The 12,909-nt window shown below is 43.5% G+C and overlaps 1 protein-coding gene across 3 annotated transcripts in view; it reads right to left on the bottom strand.

Moving 5' to 3' along the window:
- PRR5L (proline rich 5 like) overlaps positions 1 to 12,909 on the bottom strand; it is a 97,678-nt gene that overhangs the window by 20,607 nt on the left and 64,162 nt on the right. For all 3 annotated transcript variants that reach the window (XM_060176589.1, XM_060176588.1, XM_060176590.1), the window contains one exon: positions 2,934 to 2,991. In XM_060176589.1, the coding sequence (XP_060032572.1) occupies positions 2,934 to 2,991 (58 nt within the window). The remainder of the gene's footprint in view (positions 1 to 2,933; positions 2,992 to 12,909) is intronic.

The following is a 12,909-nucleotide window of genomic DNA, read 5'->3' on the forward strand; positions in this document are numbered from 1 at the left end:
ATAAATAAAATTTTAAAAGGAGTGTGGTGATTCGTCAATCACTAACACACTGACTTCTTATTCTGGGTTTGAGTTGTCAGCGGAGAGGGATGGAAAGACGGCTGGGTACTGTCACTTTGTAGTAAGCAGGAAGGCAGCATTCTCTGAAGAGGTCACTTACAAAACCTAGAGACTGCTTCCTGATACTGTCCCTCCCCCTGATATAGTCTCCTCTCCCATCCTCAGGGTCAGACAGCCTTAGCGGTGGCCAAGTACCACCCACAGGATGGATGTACACAGGTCACCCAGCACCACTGGAAAGCTGTGTGAGGAACTCTGCGCCAGCACTGGCACAGAGGAGCCTGCAGGGTGGTGGCTGTTTAATGACCTAGATAGCAGAGCTGATTGGGTACTGTCTGTGCTCATCAGAGGCAGAGAAACTGGGTCAGCCAAGATTAGACACCCAGAGATGCGTCTGGCAAAACCATTGCCACTTCCATGGAACACATCTTGAAAAATTCATTTAGCATCTCCCGTCCATTAACTTAATGGGCAGGAAGGACAGTGTCTGGGAAAGAGAGCAGAACAAAGGCACCGCTAGGAGCTAGCTCGGCCAGAGGATGGCAGATTTGGAAAGGTCAGAGTGAAAGGCTCTGGGGTGGGTGCAGTGGGTGGGTGGGGGGATTTCAAACCCACAGAACCCTCCATTGTAGCTCATAAAAATGTTAACCACACTTCAGGAGTGTAGGCCCTGTCTGTTCTGTTCACCATCTCATTTTTATCACTTAGTCCAGGGCCAGACACACTAATAAGCTAATCTGTAGACACGTTTAAGTGAATGAGTGGTAAGCATCAAGTATATAGATTTTTTTTTTTTTTCCTTGCAGAAGCTAGGGCTGGTAAGTGGGAGTGAAAGGGTATGAGTTGGTACCAACACACTGACTTACAGAATTCCCAGCTTTCCCACTAGAAAGACAAGGAGCTGGGAGCTGGGAATTCTGTAAGTCAGTGTATTGGTACCAACTCAAACCCCTACACTGCCAAGATGGAGAATTCACTGGCAAATGACCTAAGCCTTCTACCCATCAGCCATCAGGTGCCTCCTGGGAACCTGTCTGAATCTAATTGCTGGCTGCGAACTTCAGAGAGTAAAGAAGGTTTTGGAAAGTGTTCAGAGAAGAATATCAGACAGGCACAGACTAACAAAACAGGCTAGCCCTGGGGAAGAAAGAGTTAAAGGAAAGAGGTGACTTCATCTCCAGAAACAGCCCACAAGTCAAGAACTCATATCCCAAAAATGAGAGGTGTTTAGAGGTGTTTTCATGGAAGCTTTCTTATGTCCTCTAATGTGCTAAGGTGAGTTTAGATGACCTGTGGCATACAGAACAGACACAAGGAACTCCTGGTAAGACAAGGCCACTAGATCAGTAAAAAGGTGACTAAATAGCATCACGGCACTAACAAGCAACACAGGGACCTACAGGGACCTAAGCTGACCCCGTCCTTCCTTCAGCCACAGGCAGCCACCTCTACGAGCAAATGGACCGAGGGAGTTACATGTGTTTAGCAACCAAGCGGAGTGTGTCAGTTGTTTGCATGCTATATTTATAGTGAGAGAATCCTTTCGCCCACACAAAATCTTTCCGAGTTGTAACACTTGTAGTAGTGGAGACTGTCTGGATAAAAATATGAAGATGCCCCCGGGCCTCTTCACTGATCAGAAAGGACCCTGACACCCACACACCAGGAGCAGAGAATTTGGGGTGGAGTAGTAGACTCATGAGTAACCTTGACCCATCTAGTTCTGCTCCCAAGTTTCCATTCTGAATGCATCTATGTTGAATACAATCCAAACATTTTTATTTTTAATTAGTTAATTAATTAATTGATTTTTTTTTTTTTTTTACCAGAGAACTGCTGAACTCTACTAGTTTGTGGTAGATCCAGGCATTGAACCAGCAATCTTGGAGCCTTAGACATGAGAGTCTTGTTCTTGAAAAACCATTATGCTATTCTCCCCCCACACCCCTCCCCCGCTACCTCTTTTAAGCATTCTTAAATCTCAAATTCTGCTTAATAGCTTTTTCATAAAGCTGGTTTCCCCCCATCTTTGGGGGGGGGCATGTCAAATAACTGATGAGCAATGTGGCCAGAGACCATGTTTCTTTTTCTTATCTTTACTAGGCAATCACCTTCATAACATACCTTATGCTCCCTATGCCTCAGCTCTGCTGCATTATTTTTGTCTATTAACTATTTAACTGGTTTTCATCTTAAGTGACCCTGGCAGATAACCCAGAGGTTTCATTTCTGTCATTTTCAAAATGATAAAAACCAAGGTTTAGAGAATCTAGAAACTTGCCAAAAGTCACCTAGGGAGTAGTAAGCTACAATCAGGCCCCTCCTTGGTCTGAAGGTAGCTCTTTATGAAGACATGAGGGAGGTTATGCCCCAGTCTTACCTCCCACCTTCATTCAGTGTCTGTCTTGCCAATTAAGTCATTAAATCTTGTCAGCATTAAAATCATTTACGGTCAGGGAATTTCCTGTTGCCTATCAAATCATATCTTATTTGCGGGTGCCTGCTTAGCCTAACATCCCCCAGTTGGTCAGCTGTCATGTATGACCTCTGGAGTTATCAAGATGGCCTACAGGAAATGACTTAGGCCAGGCCAGAAGAAAGAACATGGCAGGAGCTGAAGCATAATTTATCCCTTCAAAGTAGACCACCCCAACTCCACGTCATTTCTCAACACTCAGCTCTGACTTGCACTGCCAATGACAATGACGGCTGACTCAAACCACAGTGCTGCCACCTAGCCGGAGAAGAAACACCCAGCAGGGGTGAATCACTCACTTGGAGCCTGACACTTTTGGACAGAAGCATTTCAGCTATCCAAACATCAAAGACTGAGTCACCAGGGCCCCACTCTGCCAGGGCTGCCTTGTACTTGCCTTCACACAGCTTAATCTTCTCCTCCACAAACAACAGTCCTTTTGCAAGAAGTTGGTTCTGCCAAGAGAGAACAAAGAACACAAGAGTTGGGCTACTTCATGGCATGATAAACCCTCTCCGCTTCCAAGGGGTGAGCCCACAGAGTTCCGGGAGACTGTGTGCTAGGGCATAGCTATAAGCTCCTGGAGCCTGTGGTGCTCTCAGTAGATTGGGACATCAGGAGAAGATAGGAAGAGAGTTCAAACAGAAAAAGAGCAGGACAAGAACCAAACCTAACCGCCATCCCCATCCCTCCAACCAGGGAAGAGCCAGCCAGCCACAAGTTTGGCTGAATGGGAGGACAATGGTAGATACCTACCCAATGAGCTTTAAGCCCTAACTCTACACTCATGAAACAGTAGCAAGGCAATGGAAAACTGTGTAAAATGAATAGATTTTTAAAAGAAAGATAGTTAAGCGACCAGCTGGTGGCACACCTGGTTAAGCCTACACATTACAGTGTGCAAAGGTCTGGGTTCAAGTCCCCACCTGCAGGGGGGAATGCTTCATGAGCAGTGAAGTGGTGTGGCAGGTATTTCTCTGTCAGTGTTCCTGTCTATCTTCCTTCCCCTTTCCTCTTGATTTATCTCTGTCCCTATCAAATAAATAAATAAATTTTTTTAAGTAAGACTTTTGCAATTGCATCTAATAACTGTTGTGTGTTCTGTAGTTGATTATTTGGGTCAACAGGTCCTTGCAAACTGCAACTTCAAATCCAGTGACATACAGAACTAAAGTAAAACTTCAGGCAATGTCTTTTATTCAAGAACCATGGCTTTTGTTTTCTCATGAACATTATACAGAAATGATGCTGAATAACATGCTGCCCTTCATGGACCTGCTGGATATCAGAGGGTTTAGATTCTTTGTGCCACTTAATTCCAACCCTCCCAATAATCCCATCATGTTGGTGCTATTACCCTTACTTTCCAGGAAGAATATTTTATAGTGAAGCAGGTCTGCAGGTGTCTATTTCTCTCTCCCCCTTCTGTCTTCCTCTCCTCTCTCAATTTCTCTCTGTCCTATCCAACAACAACAGCAACAATAACAACAACAACAACAACAATGGAAAAAAAATGGCTGCTAGGAGCCATGGATTCATGGCGCAGGCACTGAGCCCCAACCATTATCAAAGGTGCAGATTAACGGGCTTTGACCAAAGGTGATATGTATCTTATAAAATCAAACAAACAACACATTTCTTAGTATTGGCCTCTATAAGTCCTAGACCCCTCTTACAAGGATGACAAAAGTATGCACGGCCAACTGTAAAGAATTTGAGCATCAAGAGTTCAAGGGCCAGCTTGGTTATATTCTAGCTGTGGGGCCATGGACTTTACTACCCTGAATTTTGAATGATTTGCCTGTAAAAAGACATAATGTTAGCCACATTATGAAGTTCTTGTAAAAATTATTCAATATAAATACATACACATACTAAGTATTTCATGTCCTTAGTAACTAGTAGTAGTAGGTAGGAATAACAGTTTCTGTCTTAGCCCAACTATTTGTACAAAAGGTGTCAGAGAAAAAGAGACATAGTGTCTGAGTCTACATCAAGTATATTAAAATATTTTATTAAAGCACTATCACATTTCTGTGACTAACACAGATAGGCTAAGTTTTATAGATCCTATTAAATTCACAGGAGATGATTTAACTTTGAAAAAATAATTGGTCACCCTTTAGTTTCAGGATGGAAGATGGAGCCCCACATCAAAGCCTGAGTGACATCTGTGGGAGTACGCAAACTCTATTAGAGGGGGAAAAATTACAGAGAATTGTGAAAAGAGCAGATAATTAAGGTGAAATCCTAACTGAGGAAGAAAATAGTATACGGTTCCCAAACCTGATGACATTTTATTTGATAATGATTCCTTTATCATTATCTTAAGTATAAGCTTTAAAAATATGGCTTAGGGTCCCTTTCTTGCCATTTCTACTTTCCCTCATCAAGAAGATATTTGGGAAGGGGAAAAAGATATTTTCAAAGAAAAGAAGTTATTTGTGTATTACAGAGCAATGGAAAAGAAAACATTCTTTTTTTCTGAATTCTCATGACATAAAGCATAGAATTTCTGCAGCTTGGACCAAAATAAGAGTAACAAAAACCTAGGGTCAGAAGGGGTCTCAAGGAGCATCTGTCCTTCCACGCTTTCCCTGGATCTGTGGCCAAAATCAGCTGGTCACATGCAGCTCCAAGAATGTCTAGGTGAACACGTCCTCCAGAAATCTAAAGCACCTTTCAAATGCATCTTGAAAATTCTTATATCCCTCAGCTTTGTAGCTTTTGTTCTTATTAAGCAGTTGAATACACTGAGCCTAGATGTAGCATCTCCCTCTTTTATTCAGCATATGCTAGTGGACAAAGATTGTTAGGGTTATCCTTGCCCATAGCCCCTTTCTCAAACGAATCAGCAACCATCTGCAATGGATCTGTGCCCTGCTATTTCACACTCAGTCCTCTTGACCATAGGTGAAATCTTCCAGCTTCCAACCTTAGCTGGTTGACTTTGCTCCTTATACCACCTAGATCCAAAACCAGTCCATAGTTTTCTCTCTTGGAAGAATGGAGTCACACAGATTCTCAAGCTCCAAAGTATCTCATATTCCTAAATGCCATGTGGACTTAAGTATCTTAAAGATGGGGTTTAGTGTTCTTTTTCTTTGGAATCTATTTAGTAAGTGAAGTCTGATGAGGGCAGCAGAACATATACTGGGTGTGTGGAGCCCCAGCTGCCTCATGGTGCCTTCTAACAGCTCTAGCTGGTGTCCCCCACCTCCTGAAATGTGACCCTGCTAGCCTCCTGACCAATCCTTTACCCTCATAGTCATCCAAGAGCATGGAGGTTACAATCTCTTGGTGGAGTGGTGGGGTGTCTCCTATCCACTGTGGGTAGCAACAGTGGGTGCAAAGAAGAGTGAAATTGATTCGCTCTCCCTGATTGGGGTGTGTGTGGGGGGAGGAGGACGAGAAGGGATGAAAAAGGGAAAAGAGAAGGAAGAACAAGACAAGATCAGCCCAAGTCATTGATTGTCAGAGAAATGCAAATAAAGATAACAATGAGATGCCACTTCATCCTGCGAGGCTGTCATATATCAGAAAAGAGAACAGCAACAAATGCTGGAGAGGTTGTGGGGTCAAAGGAACCCTCCTGCACTGCTGGTGGGAATGTCAATTGGTCCAACCCCTGTGGAGAACAGTCTGGAGAACTCTCAGAAGCCTAGAAGTGGATCTACTCTATGACCCTATAATTCCTCTCCTGGGGATATATCCTAAGGAATCCAACATTCCCATCCAAAAAGATTTGTGTATATCTATGTTCATAATAGCACAATTTCATAATAGCCAAAACCTGGAAGCAACCCAGGTGTCCAACAACAGATGAGTGGCTGAGAAAATTGTGCCTGCCCAAGTTCCTGTCATTGGCATCTGGTGATAGAAATCACAGATCACCTTCGTTTTTTTGTTTTCCTTCTTCCCTCTGTGCCTTTGAAAGAGCAGTCATCATTTCTAAGGATGTCTACATTTCCTGTGAACTTGGAGGCCTTCCTAGATAAGCAACAAAAAAGCCTTGTGAACACAACTCCCCCCCCCCCCCAGGCTCAGAAAGTTCCTAATAAACCAACAGGGGGGTGTGTGTGGTGTGATGAGACATGAGAGAAATCCCCAGGTGGGGGCCAGAGATGAGAAACCTGCTAGAAATTATTATTTTCCATTTTTCTGTTAGCACCGCTACCATGGTCATTAAAAAAGTAAACCAAGGGGTTTTTTCCCCCCATTTTTTCCCTTTTTATTTCTTTTTGTAATAAAATCACAGAGAAATAGAGAGACAAAGACAGAGAGACATCTGCAGCACTACTCCACCGCTAGGGAAAATTTGCTCCTGCATCGCTCAGTCCCTTGCGAAGTAATTTTACAAGGAAGCAGGAAATAGTCCATGTCTGTTTTGCTGGGTGCTAAAACAATTTATAATAAATAAAACAATCAAACCCTGAACTTTCTCCTCCTGGGGACTCCCAGGGGGTGTCTTAGGGGACTTCTAACATTCCAAGTTTAATCCAAGAGATTTTTTTCTTTGCTAAGCAGGTGGCCTGGGTGTGATCTCTGCCTCCTTTTGACTAGCTGTATCATCTCAGATAATCTTCCTTCTTGGAGTTTTTGCTGCATCTGCAACAGGGTAGTGACAGAGACTTCCTCGTTACTTAAGGGAGAAATAATGACTTAGCACAGGAAAAAAATGTTAAGACTAGAGACTCTCAGAACTGAGCATCAGAATTAAGCAGAACCTGCTTAAATATAGGGTGCTGTGCCCTGCCCTCACCTCCAGCTTTGGGCCCAGCTAATTCCATAGTGGGATCAGAGAATTTGCTTATCTAACATGTTCCCAGACGATGCTCATGTTGAAGTTCCTGACTTGGGACCCACACTAAGAACCAACAGTTTGAAAGAATTGAATGGTATAAAATGCGTGAAAGTGTCAGCTATTATCATTACTTCTTGGAGCTCGTAAGCAGCCTCAGAGGAAGGTGTGTTGTTGCTTTCCACATGGAACAAATATTTTTCAGCCCTTCCAAATTGGTCTTATGACCACAAAACTGCTGCAAATCTCCAAATATCTGACACCAGATTTTGAATGCCTCCCTCTACTTCTCCCCCTGCATTGGTGTCTGAAACCTGTCTGACTCCTACCATTCCTTACCCCATCTAGAGAAAATCGCCTATTTCATAGATAATGGCTTCCTGAAAACATGTAGTCGTGCAGAACAAGACACTTACATGATATAAGAAGGAGTTCTGTTCTTGCAGAGCTGAAGAGGATTGTAAAATCTCTAATTACACCTCATCTTCAGAGCTCATCTCCGGGTGATATATTCTCAGCATTTTGTACCTCCATGCTTCTCTTTTAAACAATTGAATGTGCAATCACCTAAATCCGATGAGGCTAAAGATTTGCCATTTCAGCATGCCTATTGACTTTTATCTTCAGCTCAATTATATTAAGACCTATGGTTATCTATTTCAGGACTCATTATTTTTTCCCCACTCGTCTCCATAAAATGTGGAAATAGTACAATAAAAATACTCAAACAATTGCATAAAATCCAAGTAATTGTGGAGATTAAGTATAGCAAAACTGCTGAGGGGGGAATGGCTGGCTGGCTGGCGGGTAGCCTGAAATATCCAAGGGCCCTTCTGGCATAGCCCCAGATCAATGCCACCTGGTCCTTTCCCTTCCAAGGGTCAGAAGGAAGTTTCTGGTTTGTGCAGTGCTTTCTTTCCAAGTACTGACCAACACAAAGATAAAACCTCTAACAACCTTCTCACCTGTAAACACTATCCTCTCTTTTCTGGTCTCCTTAGCAGAGCCCAACCCAATTGGTTCATAGCCCCAATGTATGTTGGCCTCAATCTGACCTTCTAAGTATAGCATCTGTGGACCAACCCTTAACCCCCTCTATTCATCTCATTATCTCTTTTTTTTTCATTTGGGGAATCACAGTAGAGTTGAAGTATTCCCCCCCCACCCAATTGAGTCTAGCTCTGGAAAGTATAAGCAATGGTGGAATGGTGGTACACTTCATAGAGTGTCTATGTTACAATGCGCAAGGACCCAAGTTCAAGCCCCTGGTCCCAATCAGCAGGGAGAAAGCTTTATGAGCAATGAAACAGTATTCCAGATGTCCCTCTTTCTCTCTCCTTCCCTCTCAATCTTTTTCTGTCTCCATCCAAAAAAAATAAAAAGAATGGGAGTCGGGCTGTAGGGCAGCAGGTTAAGCGCAGGTGGCGCAAAGCACAAGGACCGGCATAAGGATCCCGGTTCAAACCCCGGCTCCCCACGTGCAGGGGAGTCGCTTCACAAGCGGTGAAGTAGGTCTGCAGGTGTCTATCTTTCTCTCCTCCTCTCTGTCTTCCCCTCCTCTCTCCATTTCTCTCTGTCCTATCCAACAACGACAACAACAATAATAACTATAACAGTAAAACAACAAGGGCAACAAAAGGGAATAAATAAAATAAATATTTAAAAATAAATAAAAATAAAAAAATAAAAAGAATATGTATATATAAAGAAATTCTCCCCTGTTCTTCTTAAAAACTCTTTTTTAATATTTATTTTGTTTATTTATTTAAATATTTATTCCCTTTTGTTGCCCTTGTTGTTTTATTGTAGTAGTTATTATTGTTGTTGATGATGTCATTGTTGGATAGGAAAGAGAGAAGTGGAGTGAGGAAGGGAAGACAGAGAGGGAGATAGAAAGATAAACACCTGCAGACCTGCTTCAACACTTGTGAAGCGACTCCCCTGCAGGTGGGAACCAGGGGCTCGAACCAGGATCCTTACGCTGGTCCTTGCGCTTTGCGCCATCTGCGCTTAACTCGCTATGCTACCGCCCGACTCCCTTTATTTTATTTTTTAATTTATTTTTTTATTTATTATTGGATAGAGACAGAGAGAAATGGGAAGGGGGGAGATAGAAAGGGAAAGAGACAGAGAGACACCTGCAACGCTGCTTCACTACTCATGAAACTCTCCCCTTGCAGGTGGGAACCTGGAGATTGAACCTGTGTCCTTGTACATTGTAGTGTGTGCGCTTAACCTGGTGCACCACTGCCCGGCCCCTCTCCCCTGTGTCCTTGTACACTGTGGTGTGTGCGCTTAACCTGGTGCGCCACTGCCCGGCCCCTCTCCCCTGTTCTTTATCATCTCTCCATCCAGCATTCTATGGATTCATCTAAGTCTCTTCTTTGCAGCTGACAGAGTATTGTGAACCTGAGCCTGTTTTTATGTCTCTACCATTCAGGTCCCCAGTTAACAACACTTCACTGTGAGTGTCACCTCTGTGGATGCCTCTGCATTCCTGTACTGACTTCAGTTTCAAGCCCCACAGTGGCCAGGATCCTTCCATGGGTCTCCTCCTGATCTCTGCCATGTGCCATGAGTTCTTAATAATTCTTTACTGATAATGATGAGTTCAAGGGAAACTGGTCTCCTGGGCTTTTGCAGATTATAAGAAGATAGAACTGTTCATACCCAACACTATTAAGCTATCCATGACCTATTTACAACTGTGGTGGCCAATTTCTCCTTTACCGAGGCCCTCGTTCAGAGCCACTGACTGCATGAACTGTGGCTTTTGTATCATGCAAAATTCTATTCCACAGAAAAAGATTTTACCTTTTTGAGCTTGGGGTGGGTGGTAGTGGGGGGGGGGATGAATTCTTAATGCATCCAGCAAACACCAGAATGTACAACTTACATGGTCTTCCTTTCCACTCTTGTCCTGAACTACCCAAATATCTAATTAGGTAACAGAAAAATGCGTAGCATCAGTTCCCAAAGTTACAAGGAACCAATTATTCCTCAGAGCTGTAGCAAGGATATAGCGTTCCTCTTGGAAAGTCTAATTTTCCTTCTGGGCACAATTTAAAACAGAGGAAGAAGAAAAAAATCAATACTGGAAATGTCAAAGATTTTCCTGGCCAGTGTATTATGGAAATCTATCTGTGCTTCTGCAGCTCTAATGGGTTGTCTGCTCTGTGCAGACACGAGATAAGCTCTACTTTCCACCCGCTTTCTCCCAGTCCTCAACTGAGGTCATTTTCATTACTCCTCACAGAAGATGTTCTTTTGGCAAGTTTTTCTTTAAAGCTGCAAAATGAGAAGGTTTGCTTTCAAAAGCAAAGTCAGGAAACTGACTAGACAACTGGTGAGTGTCTCTGGTTTGGGGTTCCCAGGAAGAAACAGACATGAATTTGTGGCTGAGCAAAGATGGCGTAACGTGGCTGTCTGGTCCTCCATGTAAAAAAGTCCAGGGTCTGGAGGTGGGGGGGGGGGGACCAGCGTAAGGATCCCGGCTTGAGCCCCAGGCTCCCCACCTGTAGGGGGGAGGTCTGCAGGTCTCTGTCTTTCTCTCCCCCTCTCTCCATTTCTCTCTGTCCTATCCAACAACAACAGCAATAATAACAATAACAACAATGACAATAAACAATAAGGACCACAAAAAGGGGGAAAATAGCCTCCAGGAGCAGTGGGTTCATATAGCAGGCACAGAGCCCCAGCGATAACCCTAGAGGCAAAACAATCCAGGGTCAGAGGAATCCCCTGGGCTCTATTCCTCATTTGGTACCTAGCCTTCCTCCCACCATCTTGCTATAGAAGAAGTTCCCCTTCTCATTCTCTCTCTCTCTCTCTCCCTTCCCTTCCATCTTTCTTTTTTTTCTCTCTTCTCTCCTCTCCTCTCCTCTCCTCTCCTCTCCTCTCCTCTCCTCTCCTCTCCTCTCCTCTCCTCTCCTCTTCTCTTCTCTTCTCTTCTCTTCTTTTCCACCAGGGTTATAGCTAGGGCTCTGTGCTCGCAGGAAGAATCTTTAATTCTGGCAGCCATTTTCTTCTTCTTTCTTCCCTCCTTTTTCCTCCTCTTCATTTGATAGGACAGGGATAAATTGAAAGGTGAGGAGAGATAAAGGGAGGGGAAGGAGACACCACCGACAACACTGCAGAACTGCTTGTCAAGCTTCCTTGTCTGTGGGGGAGACCAGTGTCTTAAATCCAGGCCCTTGAGCATAGTAAAGTATGAGCTCAGCAGGGTGGGCCATCACCCGGCTCCTAGAGGAGTGTACTTTCCAAGGCCCCTTCTGATTTTTCCTCTTGAAACCACGTATGATAGTCGAACGGGAAAGCTAAGCTTGTCTCTAATAGAGTTCCCTCGGGAGTCGGTCGGTAGCTCAGCAGGTGAAGCGCACGTGGCGCAAAGCGCAAGGGTCGGCGTAAGGATCCTGGTTCGAGCCCCAGGCTCCCCACCTGCAGGGGAGTCGCTTCACAGGTGGTGGAGCAGGTCTGCAGGTGTCGTATCTTTCTCTCCCCCTCTCTGTCTTCCCCTTCTCTCTCTATTTCTCTCTGTCCTGTCCAACAACAAAGACATCAATAACTACAATAATAAAACAAGGGCAACAACAGGGAATAAATAAATAAATACAAAAAAAAAAAAAGAGTTCCCTTCTGAATTTCCCATCTCAGACGGAGAATTCTTGGCATAGCTTTGGGATCAGCTTATTTTCAAGCAGTGTCTAAGACTGGATTTTCAAATCTGAGTTTCTTTTAACTACCTTCACCATTTTGCCATAGCCATAGGTCTCTGCACTATCATTCGTTATGTGCTACTTTTCTCTAGTCAGTCTGCTGTTTTAGAATGTGTACTTAAGGGCCGGGGGGGGCAGCTTAGCACAGAGAATGGAGAATTTAGAGATGTGATGCTTCAGTTTGATCACTAGCACCAACAAGCTAGACTAGTATTCTGGTCATAAATGGGGTGTCAAAAACTGAAACATATGTACTTGCAAAGACAAAAAAAAAAAAGTAGCCAACCTATCTCTTAAGACTTTGAGAGAACTTTGATGCTTATGGTTGGTGGGTGGGGGCACAGAACAGGTGGTGAACGCAGTATGGAACTATACCTCTGCTGTCTTATCATTTTATTTTGCCTCCCCACTCCCACCATGCTGTCATATTGTCTTATAAATCACTATTATATCACCAAGAAATAATTTAAGAGCCAAGTGGAGATGCACCTGTTACCATATGCAAGGACCTGGGTTCAAGTCCCTCAGTCCCCACCTGCAGGGGGGAAGCTTTGCAAGTGGTGAAGCAGGGATGCAGGTGTCTCTCTGTCTCTGTCCTTTTCTATCTCCCCCTTCCTTCTATATTTCTGGCTGTCTTTACCCAATAAATAAAGACAAAAAATTAAAAAAACAAAGAAATAAACAAAAAACTAATTTAAAAAGCAGTACTCGGATCTCTTGTTTGCTCACTCATAAAAATGAATAAAGAATGAACAAGTAAACACATATATTAAAAAGAGAAACTACAGTTTGGCTAATCAGAAATAGACTGCAGCTTAATGCAAGCAAACACTGTTATAAACTCCTAATTAGTTAAT

This window comes from Erinaceus europaeus, chromosome 17 (assembly GCF_950295315.1).
Source record: "Erinaceus europaeus chromosome 17, mEriEur2.1, whole genome shotgun sequence".
In the NCBI taxonomy this organism is placed as follows: domain Eukaryota; kingdom Metazoa; phylum Chordata; class Mammalia; order Eulipotyphla; family Erinaceidae; genus Erinaceus; species Erinaceus europaeus.